The sequence below is a fragment of the Melanotaenia boesemani genome, chromosome 24 (genome assembly GCF_017639745.1).
Source record: "Melanotaenia boesemani isolate fMelBoe1 chromosome 24, fMelBoe1.pri, whole genome shotgun sequence".
NCBI lineage: Eukaryota > Metazoa > Chordata > Actinopteri > Atheriniformes > Melanotaeniidae > Melanotaenia > Melanotaenia boesemani.
Window position 1 is genome coordinate 21,606,015 of NC_055705.1, and position 23,978 is coordinate 21,629,992.

At 38.8% G+C, this 23,978-nt stretch overlaps 1 protein-coding gene across 2 annotated transcripts in view; it reads left to right on the plus strand.

The window, feature by feature from the left end:
• Window positions 1-514: 514 nt before the first annotated feature.
• The window catches only part of cckbra (cholecystokinin B receptor a), a 42,209-nt gene continuing 18,745 nt past the window's right edge, over window positions 515-23,978 (plus strand). For both annotated transcript variants that reach the window (XM_041979305.1, XM_041979306.1), the window contains exons 1-2: window positions 515-877; window positions 14,804-15,052. In XM_041979305.1, the coding sequence (XP_041835239.1) occupies window positions 745-877; window positions 14,804-15,052 (382 nt within the window). In that variant the 5' untranslated portion in view covers window positions 515-744. The remainder of the gene's footprint in view (window positions 878-14,803; window positions 15,053-23,978) is intronic.

Here is a 23,978-nt window from a genome sequence, read left to right on the forward strand (position 1 = left end):
ACATGGCCAGGACATTGTAACGTTTGGCCACAGATCAATATAAATTCTATCAATGTCACCAAACGGGCTCTGTGTTTAGGGCCTTGTTATTATTATTATTTTTTTTTTCTAGTTAACATGATAGAAATGATAAAAATTTTCCCAATTCAGTTTTATTTCTTTAGATTCCAAACACTTTTCCCTCTAAAGACCACCTTTAAAAAAAGCATTTTATTGTCTTTCTGTTTTATTTGTAGTTATCAATCATATCCAACAGTTATCACACCTGCGCATGCGTAAACAACAATTACCATGGCCATTTAATTTTCCCGTGGATTAAGTGATATAAATTTCCCATTGTTCGTTTTCTTAGAACTCCGCAGCTATAAATATAATCATGAGATCTGTGCGGTGACAGTCGTGAGTTGAATAAAGAGATGGAGAGAGAGAGAGAGACAGAGAGAGAGAGAGAGAGATAGAAAGAGAGAGAGTCTCAGTTGCCGTAGCAGCGCAGCCTCATTCCTCCACAGTCGGGCTTTCTGAGCGCGTCTCAAGCCTCCCACGCGACTTCACATCACTGAACATGCGTGGCTTGTCTCTAATTACCACAAGTTAAGAATTAAACTCCACTTTGAGCTCTCAACAAGTTTCTCAACTGCGGCTGTTATGAAGGAAAAAGCGACCAGTTGATTCCAGCGCGTGAAGCCGCGCGCGTGTTGCAGGTGTTAATTGTAGAGATTATTAGCGTCCTCGTCGGTGGAGAGGATGTCGTTGCAGGCGGCGAACGGGAGCGTGCTGGGCTGTGGGGAGCAGGGGAACCTCAGCGTGGAAGTTGGCGAGTATAACATGAGCTGCACGAACAGCTCCGACCTCCCCAGACCCGCTACCAGAGCCCGAGGTAAGACTCATCTTCTTCCCTTTTCTAAATCATCCAAACTGAGGTGTTAAACTGCTTCAAATAGATCTCAAGGCTGCATCTGCCCCTTAGTATACAAATAATTGTCATACCTTATTGATTTAAAGTAACTAAGATTCAAATGTGGTGTTTTTGGATCAAATTACTCTTCTTTTGCTGCTTATTTATTATTATTGGATGAAAAACTCTTTGCCCTTTTTGTCTTCTGTCATAAAAAGATAATGCCATGCAATAAAATAAAATAAAATAAAACAAACAAATAAATAAAACAAAAACATCTAATTACAAACTTCCACCTCCCACTGATTACCCCATTAAAATGTAATTATTTCACCACAGATATTAAACTGGATGAAGCAAACCCAGTGGAAAACAAACAAACAAAAAAACAAACACTTTCTAACCATTTTTTCCATGCTTTGACTGGTCTGTTTCACCACAAAAATGATTTACAGTCAGGGATTTTTATGAAACCATCCTCCCCATGTCTAAAATAAACAATCACCAAGCAGCCAAATTTACTGCGGCTTCCTTTCTGCATCAATAATGCCTCAATCAGAAAGCGCTGCAAAGTGCTTGCAGCCTTTTTAATTCCCAGTGTTTGTTTTGCTTGCCTCTAATTCTAAAATGCGGAAGATTAAACCCCGTGTTGGAGGAGATAAGGCTTCTGAGTCCTCTATCAGGACACCAGTTGAACATATAGGCTGACTGGGTAATGAGGCCGAAACAGGAGCGAGGTTTCTGCTTAATATGTTTCCCCCACCTCAGCTGCAGCGTTGAAGAGATTTCAAGTTGTTCCCCAATAAATAATTCAGCCATTCCTCCCTCTGTGCTGGATTACCTTGGTCCTTATAAATGAGAAACTTCAGAATCAGTCTGAGCTCAGTCAAACAAAATCTATCAGGGTATACTAAGTCTGCAATTAATACACCTTCCTCTTTGTCTATCAAATAAAACACAGTCTGCTTTTTTTTTCTTTATTTACCTTCATGGGTCTGTGTTGTCTCCCTTTAGGTCAGAGGAGAGCAACATGTCTTTATTATGCACGTCTCTTGTTGCTCTCAGGGGTCCACAAGTGGAACAGGAAATTAAAGTCCCACCACTGGTGGAATCACTGCTGCTAGATTTATTGAAATAAAGATTTTGCCCTTTGTAGCTGGGCAAAGCGACAAATAAAGTAGATATAAACTTTTATATTTATTGCACTTCATGCAATTCATAAAATTATCCTATTTTTAAATTCTAAAAACATTTTTTACAAAAGATAAAAAAGACTCTTCAACTTATGTGCAGTAACTGGCTGCACCATGTATAAACCACCACAGTTTAACATGCCACTTCACATTTCACAATAGATATTTAGAGCTTAAACATTTAGCCACCTGACTAGCCTTATATATATATATATATATATATATATATATATATATATATATATATATATAAATCTGCAGAGCAATATATAACATAAAAGAGATAGCTAATTATTTTAGGCTTTTCAAATACTTATTTAATTGTAAGACAAATAGTTTATGAGACAATTATCTCTTTTAACCAGCAACGGGTGGTGATGGTGTTGCCACCACCACAAGGTGGCATCAATTTACCAAACCGTTTTATAACCGCCCCCACAAGAAAATACGTTAGCCTCATAGCATAACTGCTTCAGTCCTGTTTAGGCTAATTTGTGATATCTGTCTAACTGTACTTTCCTAGTTTTGCTGATTGACTGAATCATTACCTATAAAACCTTAAAATATGACATAGATAATTATATAAAATATATTTATCCCAATAACATGTTAATAATTACAACTAAAAAAGTTTTGTTACAACATAATGCAACTTTTGAATGTTCTTTGGCACAGCTTTCATTATTCCTCTACTTCTAATTCACTATTTTGTGAATTAGAAGTAGAGGCATTAAATTTCTTTAGGATTACATTTACACCATAATACAGCACATAAATGAATAAATCTAGTTTAACCCTGTAAGATGAATGCTGAATTAGCGATTGGTGGGGGACGCGTCACTGAGAAAATCTGCAGCACGTCTGTAGTGCATCTTTAAAGGTTATATATTTGCATTTATTTCTAAAATGTGGGGTACTGAGGGTCCTTTAACTTAGACAGCAGCTGGGAAACTGAAACAAACTTGATGTGTATCCCGCTGCAGTGATCGTCCTAGACTGCTGAGAGCAGGTCAGATTAGACGAGGCCCTGCTTATGTGGAACAGCATCTGTGCCCGCACCTTGGCTCCTTTGTGTCCCCCCCACCGCTGATTCAAAGTGGCACTTTGCTGAGCTCACCCCATCCTCTTCATTGCATGATAACATATCATGAAGTGGATTTCATAAGCATTCAATGAACACAGGTTTTCAGGTGGAGAGAAAAAGAAGGACAAGACAGGGAGCTGTGAACTGCATACGAAGTGACCGTGGAAACTAGTTTCCACAACCTGGTTGGGCTGAAAAATGAGCTTTTTCCCCCCGTTGGTATAATGATGTGGCCTGTCATGACATGATTACAGAAAATGGATCAAAATGTGGGGAAATTCGAAGCAGCCTGTTGAGACAGAACAAACAGCCCTTTGATTGTATGACTTTATTATTAATTATAATGAAAATGCAGTAATAAAATAACCAGAACATCAGACGCATGTTGGTGTTCTGACATCAGTTGGTGAATAAGCTCCGCCCTCTGACAGCAGCGTGTAAATGTGTGTTTGCTTTGGGACATCGGACTCCAGAGTTACATGGTTAAACAGTTCAACATTTACCAATGTGTCTTGTATACAGTATAGTAACTTTATATATGTGCTGTTGGTTTTGGCTGTTGATGGCTTTCAGAAATGGTGACTTAGGTCTCCCCTCTTTTAGTCTGGACTCTTTAAACATAATAGCCGGGATCACTGAGGTCACCATTTCTGATTTACTGTACCTGCATTACGATGAACTTAGACTTAAAACAAGTGTTTTCAAGACTTTGTTAGTCTTTTTCAACGTACATGCAGAGAAATGTACACTATCTGTGGTCACAGATTCTGATGGGTCACAGATTCTGGGCTAACGTGCCCCCTCTCTTTTCAAAGTCCTGATACTAATGATAATGTGATGCCAAAAGATTCGGTTTCTCCTGGTTTGTGAAACCTATGCTGAAATACAACTTCCTGAAATGCTCTACCGCCCTTATGTTAACAACTTCCCTCTTGTAAAAGAACTGCTTAAAATACTACTTAATTACAACTTTATTCTTGAAGCCTGTGAAAAAATATTTTCTTAATGTGGCCCTAATACTTTGTTGTATGTATGTGCTCTGCCGAGGACTGAATGTCGTTGTCTGCAAATGGCAAAATCACTGAATAATTGTGAAATTTCCAGCAAAAAGTTTCGGTATCAACGCTACTTTCTCTGGATTTACTTGGTATTGGATTGATACCAAAATTTGCACCTACACAGATGTGCAAGGTACCAGTTCCATGTGAGCTAATGCACCTTCAGTTTATTGTGCCTGCTGGCTTCATTTTACTAATTTTGATGTAGCTATCAAAGAGAATCTACCTGTTTACCTTATTTTAGATGCAATGATGATGTTTTAGATGGAAAATGTTATTCTTAAAAATGGTATTACAATGTAGCACAACATAAAGAGTGCGTAAAGATTTGGAAATGCATGATTTTTACCGAGAAAAGTCTAATTAGAAACACTAGAGGCTCTGCTGGCTTGGTTTACAGAGTAATTTATGGGTTCAGGAGGAAATCACCGTGACTGAATGTGGAATTCAATAAAGAAATCCCTAAAGAAGCATCTCCTGTAATGGCTTTGTGATGCTGCTTCCAATTACACCACAATGTAATACATAAAAAAACACCAGGGAGCCACTTTTTACAAGTTTGAAGTCACAGCTCTTAATTTCACTTGTTTCGTAGATTTCTGGCTCCAGTGTGGAAAATGATTACTTCATTCAGTAAATGATCAAACATGGATGGAAATTCGTGTCAGAAATTGGAGAAGACAAGAATGTAAAAACAAAAAGTGTCATTTTATGAGCAAATCTTACCAAAATACCTGGATTCATAGCAACACTAAAAATTGTTTAAACTTTCAGATTTATGATTTCTAATGTGAACAAGATGCAGAAATTCTTATCTGATTATCAAACTGTAAAATTGAATGTTGATTTTGAAAGACTTAAAGATAACTGGAGTCCATCTTGAGCAGGGGCGTAGCCAGGTTATGGCCAACTTGGCCACCCCAGACAACCAGAAGTCCTTCGGAGTGCTACTTATGCCCTCCTAGAACCCGGTGCAGCTAATTTCACTTTATGGATTTAGATTAGCTGATCAAAGAAAGAGAGAAGTAACAAAGAAATCAGTAAAGGTAAAAAAAAAAGCTAAAGAACTGAGTAAACATATTTAGATCTTATAAATTGAGTAGTTTAACTATGAGGAAATGGTAGGAGATGACGAAATCATTGCAAGATTAATTAAGCTTAAAACCCTAAAAGCGTACAACAGGACTATAAGCAGAATAAAAAAAAAAAAAAAACACCTAAAAAACAGCTGTTGTTCATGTGCTACTCGTGTACAGCAGCATTTAAGAATAAAAAAATGCAGATGTGCTGCTTTCTGTCAGTTTTCCTGCTACCCTGAGCACAAGTTTTCAAATTCAGACATAAAACTAACGTTTTTTTTATCCAGTTTCATGAGTCTAAGCAGTCATCTCCAAACAGCAGTCTTACTTAGCCTAAAAACTGCAAATGGGTATGCAACAACAACTGCCTGTCATAAATACTATGGCAAGAAAAAGTATGTGAAGCCTTTGGAATCACTTGGGTTACTGCTTAAATTAATCATAAAATGTAATCTGATCTTCCTCTAAGTCACAACAATAGACAAACACAGCCTTCTTAAACCGAAGCCACACAAACAATGAAATGTTTTCTTGTTTTTAATTGAACATATAATTATTTATTGTGCAGGGTGGAAAATGCATGCGAAACCCCATGCTAATGGAGCTAGCATGCAGGAGCTAATTGGAGTCGGAAGTCAGCCAACCTGGAGTCAGCACACCAACTTCAAAACCTCATCCAAGCTGTGAAGTATGGTGCTGAATTCTCTGCTCTGACTCCGTACATGAAGTCTGTTGTCACCAACTTAGGTGTAAAAATAGATGCTGCTGTTTGATAGCTACATTTATTCTTTGGCTTTTAACCCAATGTGAGTTTTATTTTTTTACAATATTAAGACTGTATCCCTGTTTTTACTGTTTCTATGTTTGATAGTTGTGGAGGATTGTGTTTTGTTTCTGTCCTGTGTTTCACCTGTTGTGCCACATTTTGGTCAACCATGTGTTGTTTATTGAAGTGCTGTATAAGTAAAATGGTATGGTATGGTGGAGGGAGTGTCATGGTTTGGGGCTGCTTTGCTGCTGCAGGGCCTGGACAAATTGCTATCATCAATGGAAAAATTAATTCCCAAATTTATTAAGACAATTCACAGAAGAACTTAAGACTATGTCCATCAAGTGAAGCTCAACAGAAGCACAGAATTAAATCAACAGAAGAAAATACACCTTCTGGAGGTCTAGTCAGAGTCCTGACCTCAGCCTGACTGAGATGCTCTGAGATAGAACAATTCATGCATCACACATCCCAAGAATTTTGCTGAACTGAAACAGTTTTGTAAAGAAGACTGGTCCAAAAATCCTCGTAGTAGTTGTACAGGTCTGATCTGCAACACCTTGGTTATTGCTTCCAAAGGAGGGTGAACTAGTTATCCAAGGGTTCACATACTTTTCCACCCTGCACACTGAATGTGTGTATGTTTTCTTCAATAAAAACATGAAAACATTTGCTTGTGTGGTATTAGTTTAAGAAGACTGTGTTTGTCTATTATTGTGACTTAGGTGAAGATTAGATCACATTTTGTGGCCAATTTATGCAGAAATCCAGGTAATTTAAAATGTTTCACATAATTCTTCTTGCAAATGTGAATGACATCCATCAAAAAACACACTACACTCAGTAATCAACACGACATTGAATTTGTATGAAAGCACAGCTGTTCCGGATGAATGAACGATTCAGTAAGTGATTCACTGGATCTGAAGGTATTTTACCAACTGCTGGACGCTCCGGCATGCTGATCCTGATCCTAATGGGTATTTAATGCTGAGCGTCTTGCCAGCCTGTCTGATGGACATTGGCAGGCATCTTGCTTTATGTCTTTGCTTTTTGCAGAAACAGCAGACTGGATGTGATTAACTGAATTTGTCACACTCAGGAGAGGCTGCAATGCACTTACTCAGCCTCAGTTTTTCTTTAAAGTGTTTTATAATTCAAAGGGAAAATGAGCTCACACGTACTGCACGGGTGCCAAATAGCTAGCAAGTTTCGTTTTGAATAACATTTCTGCTCTTGATGATTTGTTTGCATGATTTTATGTCAAAACATCGAGTTTATCATGTGAAATTATGCTAATGAAAAAGGGAAAAGAGGAAAAAAAATAGCACTGAAAACAAACGTAAGCGTAGAAAGAGCCTCATGGGTAATCTAATATGTGCTGAGCTTGTCCATGCACTGCATACATTTAAAGTAATGTGGAATCAATGATATTCTCTCATAGGGTGGCATTGTTAGAGGATGGATTCAGTTGAATTGTGCTGACTGTCACACACAGAAACTCGTCTCCTTGCAGTGATAAAAGACAGATGGATTTGCACACATTTAATTGCTGTCTAAACACTAATTTGCTACGCCTATCTTAATGCTCAGCAATGCAGTCTAGTCACACGGGGAGAGCAGAGGTTACATGACACCACATATCTGTATAGATGTTTAAGCAAACCACCAGATATTGTCCACTGAGGCCAAATCAGTTGGTTCAGGAGGTTAAATAGCACCTCTGTGTCTTGACTGAATCTTTTACTACATTTTGTAAGCCCTCTGGCTTCCTCTGCAGTTTGAAAAGAAGGAGCGTCTGATTAGCTGTGTCGACCTGTGAAAGAGTAATGGGGACTGAAGAGATGGCGAGCCCTCTGTGATTTGAGAGTTGAACCTTAAAACAGAAACAAAAAAAGAATGATAAGCAATCCCTTTCACTCTGAGGAGGCATACCAAGCATGTTTGTATCCATTTTCTCACAATTTGCAGTGTTTACTAGTAAATATTGAAAGGACTCCAGTAGATAGTCATTAATGGTTATGAGCAGGAGGATGTTTATGCGTGATAACAAATGCCTGTTGGGAAAATAATAAAAAAAAATCAAAAACACAGTCTGGTCTGTCTTCATCTGGGACAGTTTTTCTAACACATAGATTACCATACTCCATTATTTTGAGCTGGATTTGTTCATATCTGATCTTCTGTGTAAAATTTCCATATTTAATGGGATGGTTAGCCGCCTGGGCTGCATATGGCCACTTTCTTTTAGCAGTGAGGACGCAAATGGGCCTGGAGAAGCAGTGTCTGCTCCTTTGACTTGGCTTCTGCTAATCAAAGTCAACAACGGCTTTAGCCGAGATCTGCACTGTGTTACCTTATCATTATCAGAATAAACTGTATAGTCCTTGATGGGAAACAGTCAACCACTAACACAAGCTGAATAAGCTATCCCACAAGATCCATCCATCATCTTCATGGCAGATTTAACCATTTTTCCTATCACTGATTTGTGAGAGACCGTGAAAGAGAAAGTAAAGAAAGTCATCCTAATCCTAACCCAGGACCAGGAGGGCGGTAGATTAACACAAAGTAAAATACACTGGATAAACCAGTCTTTAACATCTGTAACTCAAAAGAGGAGAAACTTTCCAAGTTCGTCTCTCTGCATACGAATCTGCAAATCCACTGCTAGGTGAGCCAAAAGAGGTGATCCAGTAACCGAGCAGTCCACAGGACAAAATCCCCCTCTTTCTGCCATTTTACGATAATAAACATAAAATCCAGTCTACAGCAGGGATCAACTCTGGACCTCTTGGGCCAATGTCCTGCAGGTTTGGGATGTTTCACTGATGCAACACACCTAATTCAAAGTAAATGATTCTCCATCTGCTTGTTGTCAAGTGCTGCACATGCCTCATAATGATCCAATAATTTGACCCTTGTGTGTTGCAGCAGGGATCTAAATGCTGCAGAACACTGGTCCAGGAGGTCCAACGTTGGTGATCCCTGGTTTACAGGATCAGCTACCTGCAAATGCTTTGCTATTAGCTCATAACCTCTTCCTGCTTTGCTTAGAATAAATGAAATGTTATAGATGTAGAAAAGATCCTTTAGAAATTTTAACCATGTAGTTTGACTTCTCTACTTTCATCTGACTGAGCACCAAAAAGTAATCCACTTTCTGAAGTTATTTAAAACAGAAAATGTTTCACACTTTCTTTTTCTACTTCTTAACTCTTAAAAGAATAAATCATATTACAATTTTAACCACACTGGAATGAGCCAGATATGCATGAATGATGCAGGATATTTGAAAAAGAAAAAGTTGGGTTTTCATACCAAATACATAATCTTTTAAATCATTTACCAACTTTTCAATGCTCCTTATTTCCAAAAGTTTCTACAGTATTTGGTATCTACTTAGTGGAGTCCATTGGTGCTAATTGATAGATGGGAGCACTTGAAAAGCTTTTGAAATTTCTATCTATCCATCCATCAACTGAGAGACATAGTCCCTCCAGCCTGTCCTGGGTCTTCAGCAGGGTCTGTGCCTGGAACACTCCATCAGGGAGGCATCCTAATCAGATGCCTGATCTACCTCATCTGGTTTCTCTTGACGAGGAGGAGCAGCAGCTCTACTCTAATCCCCTCCTGGATGACCGAACTTCTCACTCTAGGGCGAGTCCAGACCCTGAAAAGGGAACTCTTTTTGGCTGCTATCCTTGATCTCATTCTTTCAGTGAATTGGTTGATGGCCAAAGGCAGCACCAGTCCTCATCTATAGAAGGTGGCTCGAGGGATGAGGAACATTACCTGTTAGACAAAAAATAAATAATGTATTAATTTAGCTTGAAATCTTTATAGAAGACTATTTAACCTTTTTGCATATTGATATCAGTTTTTCAATATAATATTTGTCATTAAGAGTACCAAAGCGTTTGTATGCTACAGTGAAGGTTGACAGCTTCCTCTTAGTTATCTTCAAGTTCCTAATGCTTTTTCTGATTTATGTCCACCTGTAATTAGGGGTAACATCAGATTTAGACGGGACTGACGGTCATTTCTAGCTATATGAAACATTTCATCTTTTGAAAGCGGTTTTCTCTACAAAAGACAACTTCACATGAAAATTGTAATTTAAAGATAGCTCAGAGAAGCAGCTCTTTCTTTAGTGTATATTATTCATGATATCTGAGGCAGTATGTTCGTATATCGTGTTGAGAACCATCGTCATTGATCAAATCATAAAATCACTCCTCTCCTCTTCTCGCTCTTTCATCACCCTGCAATAAATGAGAAAAATCTCAAATGTCTGAATGTGGCTTAAAGGTCCTGCTAATTACTTCTAAAGACAATAAAAATGAATGAAACTAAACTTTAAAAAAAACCTTCTGGGGAGTCATAGTTCATGGTTTGCATTGCAGCTGGTGACTGGGTGTGCAGGAGAGACCGCTGGGTATTACAGACACGAGTCAATCCTAAACTTTTCCATGTCAGTTAGTTCTGCTGCACATGAACATCCTAAGGATGAACACCATGTTTTAAACTGATGTATCTGATGACGCCTGTCACATTTGACACAGTTCGAGGGAACAAAAGGAGCAGGAATGTCTTTGGTACTCGGTTAAAGCTGCTGTGCCACAGGGAGCTCCCTGCTTGCTCAACAGTAGTGCTGAACATGCATCTTGTGGAAACCAAGCTCATCAAACTTGTTAATCAGGCTGTAGTTTTGTCTTCCCGTTTCTGAAATAAATGTTTATATTGCCCTGACTGTCATGTCATTCTTTAAATGACAAAACCACCTTAAAAAGGCCATCAGAGTTATTTCCTGATCAAAAGAATAATTCATATTTGAAGCTGAGGAGACCAGAGTCTCTCAGGCAGCAGAGGTGATTAGCATGCATCCGAAGTGTCCCGGGTTCGGAGCTCTCTTGCTTTTATCTTTGCTGGCAAGTTCCTCTGCAGTTTGTCAGATCAAGGATAAATTTCTATTTTAAATAGGCTGTGGCATTACATTTCAGCACAGTCTGTCTGCAGTTCATGCTTAATCTTTTTTCCTTAACATGAACTTGAAAAGCATCACATTCAAAATGTGATGTTTACAGTGCGCAACAGCAGGAACATTATCACGGAGAAGTCCCAAATGTGTCTGCTTTTTAAAAACGTATTTCATTTCATTTTTACTGAAAACATTTTCTTTAACTTGCTGTTTGTTTAGATTTAGGCTCTGTGAGCCGTTGTTTTTTTTGGATTAGCTATGTTAGCTAGCTGCTTGGCTAGGTTTTAAACTTATAGCTTTCAGTTAACATTCTCACATGTTAGAAAGCTCAAATCTCTAGGTTTTCTAAGATGATGCAGCCTCATACTAAAAACAGAATTTATAAAATTTAGGACATCACACGTTTGTCAGTACACGTGAATCAACATTTCTGTGGTTTAGCATAAGGAGGCTAACAAGAAAACAATGGCATGATGCACTTGGCTTGAATTTTTGCTCACTGTTCAGACAGGTTGAGCCACCAAAACCAATTTTCTGCATTCTTGAATAAGCCAGGTTAGCTATAACGTCACACGATGCCAACTATGTTAAAAAGCTGAATTTTCTAGGTTTCCAAGATGACGCTGCCTCCTTAATCTAAAAACAATATAAGGTGAAATTCTGGTCAACACATGTTTGTTAAATATTTCTATGGCTTAGCATTAGGATGCTAGCAAAAAGCAATGACATAATCATTTTCAAGCTATTTAATTTTAATAAGTTTGAGGATAACAAATTGCGAAACATTACTTTTGCTTAGCTTTCACACTTTAAATTTGAACTTTTTACAAAGATTAATTAAAATGACATCACAGGAAATGATCATTTTTAGACGTTTTAGTAGAAATTTTTAATAAAAAATAGTTTGCTATTTGCATTAAAAAGGTATTTTACAAGTTCTAATCTTCACTGTAGCACAAGGAAACGCATTAAACACCAAGAAAGACAAATATAGTTGTAAGTCCTTGTAAGTAGGGGTTTGCCTTTAAGGTGATGTGTAGCACTCTGCAGGCCTGCTGCAGACCTCTAGACATGTCTTCAATGAGTGGACTCAGCCAGCGCAGCACATGGCTGGCCCCGACCTTGTCCTGTCAGATGCTCTCATGCTCAAGCAGGCTAACTGTGACTGGCCGGTGTGAGTAAAGGGAGCATCCCAAAAGCCCTCTGGCTGGGCCATCCTGCTCATACTGATGCCTGACAACATCGACAAAAGCAATCAATCGTATCAACTTAATATGATAAACTGTTTGCATTCATGTTTTAAGTGATGGGATGCTAAACCAGTCAAAATGTCAGTTGTTGTTTTTCATGTGATGTGGTTAATTTTGTTCTGTATAAATTGCCATTTTAGTAAATATTGATTTAAAAAAAAAATACATATTTGATATAGATAACAACTTTAAAACTATTACAATTAAATTATTTCTAAATGAAAAGAAATCTAACAAATTTATAGACACTGCCAGTTGAAGGTTTGGACATATTCCCCCATTAAATCCAACAGTGTTTCCAAATCTGTATACCAGTGTATACAGATGTGTTGATGGAGTTTTTCTTAATTAGTTTATTAAAGAACTTTTAAGAATTAAATAGTTTAAGAACTTACATTTTCTACAGCTACAATTATTTTTTCTATTTTTTAAAATAATAATAATAATAATAATAATACAATTAATTTATTTTCAGAATTTAATAATTCAGAATTTATTAGGCAAGGCAAGGCAAATTTATTTGTATAGCACATTTTATGTACAAGACAAATCAAAGTGCTTTAAACAAAACATAAAAACATTACAGCAAGGTGCAGCAAAAATACAAGCGTATTAGAAAAACAAAGATAAAATTGATTACATAAAAACAGAAAGAAAAAAAGCTCAGATAAAGAAAAAAAGTTCAAATTTCAGCATAGAACAACTTGACTTCTTGGACTTCTAAATAAAAACTAGTGATATGCAGCAGAGAACAGGTGGGTCTTTAACCTGGATCTAAATAAACTGAGTGTTTCAGCTGATTTGAGGCTTTCTGGGAGTTTGTTCCAGACATGTGGAGCATAGAAGCTGAATGCAACTTCTCCATGTCTGGTTCTGACTCTGGGAACTGATAAGAAACTGGATCCAGATGACCTGAGGGTTCTGTTAGGTTCATACTGGGTCAAGAGGTCACTGATGTATTTTGGTCCTAAACCATTCAGAGCTTTATAGACCAGCAGCAGAACTTTAAAGTCTATCCTCTGACAAACAGGCAGCCAGTGTAAAGACCTCAGAGCAGGACTGATGTGGTCCACTTTCTTGGTCTTAGTGAGGACTCGAGCAGCAGAGTTCTGAATAAGCTTCAGGTGTCTAATTGATTTATTAGGTAGAACCTGTAAAAACACTGTTACAATAATCAAGCCGACTAAAGATGAAAGCTGGACTAGTTTTTCCAGGTCCTGCTGAGACATCAGATCTTTTACCCTTGATATATTCTTAAGGTGATAGTAGGCTGATTTTGTAATTCCCTTAATGTGTTTCTCAAAGTTAAGGTCTGAGTCCATCAATAACCCAGATTTCTGGCCTGGTTGGTGGTTTTTAGTTATAGACTGAAGCGCATTTGTCTTTCGTTTTAAAGACAATCTCTTCAGTTTTGTTTTTGTTTAACTGGAGAAAGTTCAGACACATCCAGTCATTAATCTTCTCAATGCATTTCCCAAGAGCTTGTACGGGGCCTGGTGACATTGTAAAATATATCTGTGTGTCATCTGCGTAGCTACGGTAACTAGTTTTATTGTTATTTATGATCTGTGCCAGTGGGAGCACTCCTCTCGCATTTTTACAAATATTTCATTATATCTTTTCATGGGACAACACTATAGAAATTAAACTTTGATATACAGGATACCAAACTATAAAAACTAAACTTTGATGTTCTGTATGTCAAAGTTGAATTTTTATAGTGTTGTCCCATGAAAAGATATAATGAAGTATTAGCAAAAATATGAAGGGTGTACTCACTTCTGTAAGATACTGTAGATGTTAAACAGAAGAGGCCCCAGGATGGAGCCTTGGGGAACTCCACATGTAAATATTGTCTGCTCAGATGTAAAATTACCTACTGACACAAAGTACTTTCTATTTTCTAAATTAGATTTAAACCAGTGTAGTGCAGTGCCAGAGAGGCCCACCCAGTTTTCCAGTCGTTTAAATAATATATTGTGGATTGTGGATTTTAAAAATGCTGGATTTAGAAAGGTGCAAATCTTCATCTGTAGTCCCATAAAGGTAACACAAAACATCAAATAACAAAAAAACTATTTATTATGTTTAATAATAAAACATACTGCTGAGTCCTGATGATGCTTTTCATCTTAATTTTTCTTGCAGATACAGTTACTGTTTTTGCTTTCAGGAGCACTTGGTAAAAATTGACAGAGCAGAATTTAAAATATCATCAAGTTATTCTGTCCTGTAATGTACTTTAATATCGTCCATCCAACCTGAGTCTTACTGCAGGTATTTTTTTAATTTCTGTCTTTTTATTTTATCATCTTGTGTTATTTGGTACATGGAGTGTTTGAATGATTCTAGGTTGTAGCATCTAGCCTGTGATGTTACATTTTCTTGGCTGATTTCCCATGGTTACATAGAAAAAAAAAAGAATTGTTGTTTACTTGTGCAAACTCGCTCTCCTTTCACAGCTGAGAATGTCCTCTGTCTTTGTCTCTATCAGAGATGGACTCATTTCGTATCCTACTATACTCACTCATCTTCCTGCTCAGCGTCTTTGGTAACCTGCTGATCATCGCGGTCCTGATGCTGAACAAGCGCATGCGAACCGTCACCAACTCCTTCCTGCTGTCGTTGGCAGTCAGCGACCTGATGATGGCCATCTTCTGTATGCCCTTCACACTCATTCCCAACATCCTGGAGGATTTCATCTTTGGAGCCACAATGTGCAGGAATGTTGCCTATGTAATGGGTAAGCCTTGATTAATTACTTCACTGAGGCATCCAAATATCTCTCTTGCCTGTTAGATGTGGAAAAGAAAAAAGAAAAGAGAGCTTTATAGAGAGCTTCTTGGTCTTCATGGATGAGTGATGTTTCAGATTGTGGTGCGTAAGTACTAAGGCCATGTGACAGACTGCACACAAGTGGACCTCATTCAACTAATTATGTGACATCCAAAAGTAATTAGTTGGTTTCTAGCACAGCTCATTTAGGGGCAATGTAATTTTTTTCCAGATATTTTTTTCACATTTTTTTAAAAGTTGTATTATAAGTTTCATACCCACAAAAAAAAAATACAAAAATAAATACATAAATATAATTTTTGAGTTGTAAATGTGAAAAAAAAAAAACAACTTTTACAGGTCGCTGTCCAAAGATCAACTCGTGACAGGTGAGGGTGTCACAATTGGGTATAAAAGGAGATCATCAAAGGTTCAGTCTTTTCAACGAAGTATAGTCAAAGCTCATCCATTGGGTCAAAGTCCATCAAAGAATAGTTTATAAATTATCCTACTACACTAAACTACACAAGGAGGAAACCCTTTGATGGGTCATTGTGCAGAACTTGACGAGAAGCGGTTGGATTCATTTGATTTGAATCTTGTGTTTTGGAGAAAGGAAACACCTAAAACCGCAGGACAGTGACCCTCAAAGACTGGAGTTTGAGATCTCTGGTTTAAGAGAAGCATCCACCAAGCAAACATTTTCATTTCAAGAAAGAATGAGTCAAAGCTCATCTCGTTGTGCAAAGATTGGTCAAAAATTAGTAGATAAATGAAGTAACCTGGAACTCTATGCGAGGAGGAAACCATATCAGTTCTTGGCAGAAACGTAGCAAGCTCCTTCAGATAGACAGAAGTACGATGAACACATGTTCTGGGGTCAGATGAGTCCGTGTTTCAGCAGCTTTAAGCAAATGAAAGACCACTAGTTAATTAAATGTTTGGTGGTGGTCAGAGAGGTTGTTGGTACTGACTGGGCAGCTGTAGCTGCACATGTAGTTTTGTGTCTAGCACTGTGTTAATAAATAAATGTAAATTAAATGTAAAGTGCTTTGATGATATGAATCTAATCTATTATTATTATCAGTGTCAGACTTCATTCTGCACAACTTCCAACAGCATGGCTTCCTAGAGGCAGAGCCGGCCTGTAGTCTTACTGGAAATGTCTGGAACATCAGCAGGAACAGAAACAGCAGCCACAGACTCAAGGAGCTGGAATCTCATATTCAGCAAGAATAGATACAGACACCTTTAAATAACTAAAACAATACGTTTCTGATCATTATTTATATTAAAAATGGCTTTTTATTTTGTAACTAGGATAAAAAGTGATTTGAACAAAAATCAGAGCTTATCTCAGGGTCTGCTCCGGCCTTACAAAAATTGCACAGTATCTAACAAGCCTGTTTTACAGAGAGATTTTCCTCTGAGTTTCATTTCTTCCATCGGAGGGTAGGCATTACTCTGAAAGTTCTCGAACAGTCACACATCTTCAGGAGTGTGACTTAGCGATGAGCTGGCTCCCATCAGGCCAGAGTGAAGGTGCCACGTGAGGCTTGAGTCAGAGCAAAGCACAAGACACTGAGATCTGCTGCAAAACTTCATATTTTCACTTCACTATGAGCTTTTGAATGGTTCAGAGGTGGTATTGAACGGTGAGGTTCACAATCCTATTATTGTCTCAGAAATGTGATGCACCATCTGTGAGGACAGGCGAGCCGATTCTCCTTTTCAATTACAGGGCTTTCTGAGCTGTGATGAGATGGAGGGCAGGAGGGCAGCTGTCACGGACTTCAAATAAAAACGTTTCTTTTTGTTTTTTTTTGCTGGGTAAATTAACCATAGATGAATTAATGAAATAGCCAATCTCTATTATTTAATTAAGTTGTGAATTATGAGCAATATTTAATCCATAAATGTTCCTAATTGTTATTTTAATCACAGGATAACTGTGGCTTGATCAGGAACATTTTAAATGATAAACGCCTGGCTTGTGGCATCTAAACTAATACGCGCTTGATGTTGGATAAGAGGTGCTTCAGACAAATAAAATATTCGCAAACCTCCTGTCTGAAGGTTGGGATATAGTTGCTGTGTACATCAACCTTTAGCACCATCTGTGTGTGTACTTGCTGCAGCACGATTCAACCAAAACGCTCAATACTGGAAGTCACCACTAGGGTACACAGCACATGGCCAATCTGCCGCTCACATTGTAGTTCGGAGGCATTTTTCGGCAAATGTTCGCATCAGCCCCTCAAAATGCATCCAGTATGTTGCTAACTGTTAAGGCACGAGTGTTTGTCACTGTGCAACAAGTAGGCAAGGCAAGTGTATTTGTTTAGCACATTTCATGTTAAAGACAATTCAAAGTGCTTTACATAAAACATTAAAAGCTTTACAACGGGGTGCAGGAAGCCATAACAAGTGCAATAAAAACAGACTTTAAAAAGAAATAAAAGAAGTTTAATAAAAACTGGGAAAAAGTACAATAAAATAGATCAAATGTAATGGGGAGGAGTGGATGCAGGTAATTACCGGTAGTTGTAGAAATGGTTAGAGATGCAATTTTCAAAATTATATGCCACTGTGTTTACCTCTGACCTCGGATTCAGGCTCTTGTTCTCATGAACGCCTCTAGCGTCCAACTCAGTATTGCTACTTACACGTAACCTCGTGTTAACGTAAGTGGCCTATGTGCCAAAAGAATGCTAGGAACACGTGGCAGAGACGAAACATATAGGGACATGTTGCTAACAGCAAGTATATCCCAGCCCTAAAACGTCAACAGGTTTTTCTGATTCTTCCATCCCGATCTGGTCGCAATCAATTACATAGATGCATCGCAGTTGTCTTCTTCTTCTCCTTCACTTTCTTCTTCATCTTCACCTTCTTCCTTTTCTTAATCGTCGTCTTCTTCTTCCTTGCCGTCTTCGTGTTCCTTGTCCTTGGTGTGTTGCAGCAGGGAAACATCTACAACCTGTGGGGCGGTAGTCCTGGAGGACCAGAGTCAGTGAAACCTGCTCTAAATTTAAAGGTTGAAAACTGTCAGAGTCTTCATAAATAACAGGGGCGGTGTGGTTCAGTGGTTGTCTTGTAGCTGGTTTGCTCCTCGGCCTGTTGAGCTCATGTCGAGATGTCCCTGTCGAGGCTCATGGCTGAGCGCCTTGCATGGCAGCTTCCACCATTAGTGTGTGAGTGTGTGTGTGAATGGGTTTTATATTATAAAGCGCTATTTAAATACAGACTATTTTCCATAAATAAGGAGTATCAAGTGTTTTTTGGTGGGTTGTGTTGACCGCTGAAACAAGACGCCTACATGCTCAAAATCAGCTTCTTTCACAGAGATAACACCAAATCCAGATTATTCTAGCCAGTGTCATTCATAACACATGATAAAATACCGAAGCATAAAAATGATTTCAATAGCAATAGTTTTTTCTTAATACTACTGCTTTTGTGATTTTTTAGAGACTAAAGGGAAATAAAAATCGATATATTGCACAGTCCTAAACCCTAACCTGCCATTTAATATAACTTTTGCCCCATATAACATAACAATCAGGAAAAACATGTGTTGGCCCCTAAAGGGTGAGCAGAGAGCAGGACCCAGAGCTGCACGAGCCCGAGCTGACTCCAACTTGAAGCTCTTGAAGTGGCTGCACAAAAAAACATTTGGTGCTCTGTAGAAAGAAGCTTTCCGAAGCTCTTTTTACTGGGAATAAATGAATGAAAGTGCTGGTGCTCAGAAAAATGTGTCACAAGAACTCAGGCCCTCAGTAACACCATAAATGTCTCTTAACTGTCTACAAAACAAATGTTTTCTGTTGCATGCTGCAGTTTAAGCTCCATTCTGCCAACAGTTAACAACAGCTTCTTGTTGTTTTCCCAAGTTGAGATGCTAAACTTTGACCAGACAAAGAGCCATTAAGAAATCACCCAATACTTGATTTCCTCTAGATGGACGGTGCTTCCCTCAAACTTCATTTTAAATTGCTGAAAGTGGGAAAATGAGGGCACATATTGAGAAACAGACAGAAAAAAACTCAAGAGCTATGATGTTGGAAAGATCTGACCAGCAAAGGGATTTCATTCATGGACTCTTGGCTTTTTAACTAACAGTGCAGCTTTTCGTCAGCATTTCTTCCTTCCCTGTCAGTGCTGCTATTTTTAGCTTTCTTAATCTTTTTTCTGTCTCAGTCCTGAGAATCTACCAGTTGTTGCTTCAAAAATGGAATTCCTAATGATCCATGATGTAAACCAGAATTATTGTAGAGCAAAATAGTACACATAAAACAGTTAACATCATAGTCTGCATCAGTTAAGCCTTCCTGACCGCCTAATCAGGGTCTAACGTGAGCAAGATAAGAACTAATCAATGAGCAGGATCAATGTGAGTGTCCTCACTTATTGACTGTGTGGCACAGCTACTCAATGAACTCATTAACCCTTTACAAAGTCATCTGTTAACACACACATTATACACATAATACACTGTTCATCCGTTCATCCCTGGACAAGGCATCTATTCATCTGCTGGAGCTGGATAATCATCTGAGTCATTGCCTTATACCTTTCGGTGGCAGTAATTAGATCGATGTTGTAATATTCATTGTGTCCCTCTATCAGTTCACTCTTCAATCACATTTATGTTTCCATGTTTGTGTTTTTGTTGCCGGGTGTATGATGCAATCAGCTTACCAGCTCTCCCCGAGGTGCAGTTTGCATAATGCATCAGTTTGGGTGAAACGCAGTTTTCAGCTAATTTTTTTTTACAGAAGTGGCTGCAGGGGTATCTGGCGCCTCTAACACACTAAAGGAAATTTTTATGACTTCAGGCTTATTTAGAGCAGTATTTCTCAGATGGGGGTACATGTACCCCTTGGGGTACTCGGAGACACTCTTGGCCAGTGGACTGGCAGACTTGGGGGGTGGTCCCCCTTTTCAAAAAGGAGTGTGGAGGAGGGTATTCTCCAACTACAGGGGATCAACATGGTCTCCAGCTGGAAAAGGGTGGAGTGTTTTCTCCAGGTCAGGTATGAGGTCAGGTGGAGGAGTTCAAGTATCTCTGGGTCTTGTTCAGGATTGAGGGGACGATGGAGCAGGAGATCAACAGGTGGATCGGTGCATGCACTGATGTGGACTCTGCATCGGTCTGTCATGGTGAAGAAGAAGCTAAACCAAAAGGTGAAGCTGTTGATTTAATTATCAATTTACGTTCCTTCCCTCATATGGTCACCAGCTGTGGGCAGTAACAGAAAGAAAGAGATCATGAATACAGTCGTCTGAAATGAGCTTCCTACTGGATGCCTCGCTGTGGAGGTATTCTGAACACATTCCTTAAAGAGGAGACCTCGACCTTCCTCGGGAATGAGTTAAGAGACGTAGGTCCGTAAAATAAAATAAAAGAAATATTGTTGAAATTATAGGTTCTTTACAATATTTATAAAATGAACATGTAAAACATATTTTAATGTACTTGTTTGTACTAAAACTTTCTTTGTATTGATTATAGCTTGTTATGCTGTTATTAGGGTTCGAGCCATACGAAGTATGGAAGGACCCTATTGTTCCTGAAATGTTTATTTTTCTCCTAAGCTCTTCGAGGCCAAATATGACCCCCTAAACACCCATGAAAAGTTGTGAAACTTGGCACACACGTCAAACCCGGTGAAAATCGCGATATTCTAAGGTCCGCATACACTTCAATGTAAAAGTGGCTCAACAGCACCACCTAGACACCCCAAAAATCCCCAAATGAATGGGGTCCCGAAAGTCTACTTCGACGTAGGAATACAAAACTCGGCACACACATGTAACAACCCAAGCTGAGCAAAAAAGTAAATTGAACACCTATTGCCAGGACAACGGGGTGCCCGCCACCTTGGAGTTTACGGCCACTTTTTTTCCATTTTTTCCACTTTACACGCATCGTATTTGAACAAACTAGTCTGAGGGGATTTGTGCGACTGACTCCAAACTTGGTGGGAAGCTTCCTGACAAGTTGGGGACCAAACGCTGTTCAAATCTTTCTAATAGGAAAAAGCGTGTAACTGTGGCAACTGACGGAAAAATGCCTTCTCGCCATGAAACACGGTTTGCTCATATCTGCATAGGAATACATGAGAACTGAACCAAAGTTGACAGGATTCATACTTGTTGGGTCCCTAACACATTACAAGACCTGTTGTCATGGCAACATAGCATGTTAGCTAGCATGTTAGCATGCTAGCAAAAAATATTAACTAGGTATATCAACATTTCAGTTTTTCAGCTGGGTGTTTTACCATGTTACCTACCATGTTACCAGGTTACCTACCATGCTAGGAAAAGGTGTATGAGATGGGTGGTGGGGTCCAGGACGCTCGGACCCGATGGATGCCGCTTGCAGCTTTAATTTTATTTGTCCGACCTACTGGATATCAACTTGTGCTGAATGTGGCTGCTGAACCAAAATAAGTTTAACACCACTGATTTAGACGAAACGTAGCTGAAAATGATTCTACAGGGGGTACAATGTTGAAAAAAGTTTGAAAACCACTGATTCAGAGCACCGTTAACCGAGTTAATTGGTGGTATGCAAATCTTCTCTCCCAGGCTGAGGTGTGCTGAGAGATCCCAGACTCCAAACTTCACAGCTTTGCTCAAATACCAATTATCAGGAGGACCACAATAAGCTAGACTTGGGTTTAATAAACAAAAAAAAGGATTAGAGAGTCTTTGTTTTCAGCAGGGACGATGCAGAGCTGGGTGGAAATGTGAGCATTTGGTTCAGTTAGCTGACTGGTAATTAACTGGGAGGCCCAGTGGCCAGAATCAAAGCAGAATCTCAAACATTTGCCTCTCGATACGGCCAAGTGTCAGGCAACGAAGCTTTGATCAGCTTCACTATGAACCAACTAGAACTGCCTCAGAGAAGGAGAAACTAAGACACATGAGACATGCATATAATGGAGAAGTTCACTCGGTTTAATATGCGGATTGTGAATTTAGTAATATGAGCAACTACAATTTTGAGAAGATGACTGGACGTTGCTCATGGGGATTTAAAAGTGACATTTACGGTCTTTTATAGTCATGATTTTTATGCGCTCCTGCTGATGAATGAACTAGTTACCATTCAAATAAAAGGAAACTGCATATTATTATAGTAATAATGCATCATAGAGTATGAAGTTATATTCTAAATTAAGTTTTATTCCAGTCATATGTTTGTTTTTGCTTCCAAACTCTTTAGAGATTAAATAAATCAGTGCATCTCAGTGTGGATCTCAGATCAGTGTTGTCTTCCCGTGGCTGTAATAAAACAGATGGCTGAGTGGTGCTGGGCTGATGAATATGAACACAGTGCTAAAATTGTGGCATCGGTTGAAGTTGCTGGAGTTTAATACTGAAATAAAGGAAGGATTCCCGGTGGGCTGTATAACTATTGGTCTGGGGTGCTGGTCAAAAAACAAATAAATGAATAAGTGGGTAAGTAGAAACAGACCCACACTTTGATTTAAGAAGTTATCTGAGAGGACTAAGTGTTGATCAATAATAAAATATCTATTTCTCCAACCTATAACCAACTTTTATATCATTAATCATTAGGATAGGTAGGATAGGATGGGTTCATTTGCCTGCCATTAACATATACAAAATATGGCACAGCGTAGTGTTGCAACAGCATCACCTTGTAGCATTGCAGCAGCATAGCATCACCGTAGGATCATTGTAACATCGCAGCATAGCTTGCAGCGGTGTTGCAGCAGTGTAGCATCACCGTAGCGTCATAGCAGTGTCACAGCAACGTCGCAGCGGTGTTGCAGCAGTGTAGCATCACCGTAGCGTCATAGCAGTGTTGCAGCAGCGTCATTGTAGCATTGCAGCGTAGAGTTGCAGCAGTGTTGCAGCAGTGTAGCGTCACAGTGAGCATCGCAGTACCATCACAGCACACCAAAAAGAAGTGAGCTGGTCTTAAAGATAAAACTCTCAGGTTAAAAATTGGTTCCACTCCAGCTGTGGTGCCATGCACTATATAACGCATTATCAAAATATGGTTTTTGATTTTTTTAGTATAGACCAACTACTATAGTGATGAAGGTGAAGTTATAAGGACTCCAGGACTGTGGCATGACAGGTTAATAATGGTCTGCAGGTCAGAGGAACTGAAGTCAGTATTCTTTAGTTTAGACAGAGTCATAAATGCTTTGTAAGGAACTTTCAGCTTTTTTATTTGACATCTGAAAGACGTAGAGTTATAACAGGGTCACTTGTGGATAAGCTGGTTATAGACCACTGGGCTTTTTTGGCTCACAGTGAATCCTAGTCTGCCTTAAGCCTGCATTGAGCAGACTGATGATAAATGTTGCCAACTCGATTACATGCAAAACAGAACATTTACCTTTCTAAGGGGAATTATACTGCCATTTTCTTGGCATAATTTCAACATTTGCTAGTCTCTTTCTCAACAGGGTTTTGGTAAAGTACTTGTTCTGGTGTTTGTGTCGTTACTCTGAAGCTGCAACAGCTGCATTTTCGTTCTGATGAGCTTCAGGTTCCATTTTAATTCAGTATATCTACGGGGCTATTTCCCTGTTTTTAATCCAGAGTGTAATTGTTCAATTTGAGAGCAAGATTTCTTGTTTTCACGCTCAAAAATCACCTTGCTTTCTCTCAAAACTCTGCTCTTCTTGGTCTCAAATATGTTGTTCAGTCTTTCAAACTTCTTCTCAAGTTTAGTGTTGCAGGTTAAAATCTTCTGCACTCAAGCTTTGTCTCTTTCCCTCACACTCACACATATTCTCCGCTCTCAGAGCTTTTTTTTGCCTCTCTCTTGGGTTGCTGCATGAGCTGTATGTCAAACATCCTCCAGCTAATAGAATACTAGATAAATGCTGACTAAGCAAATA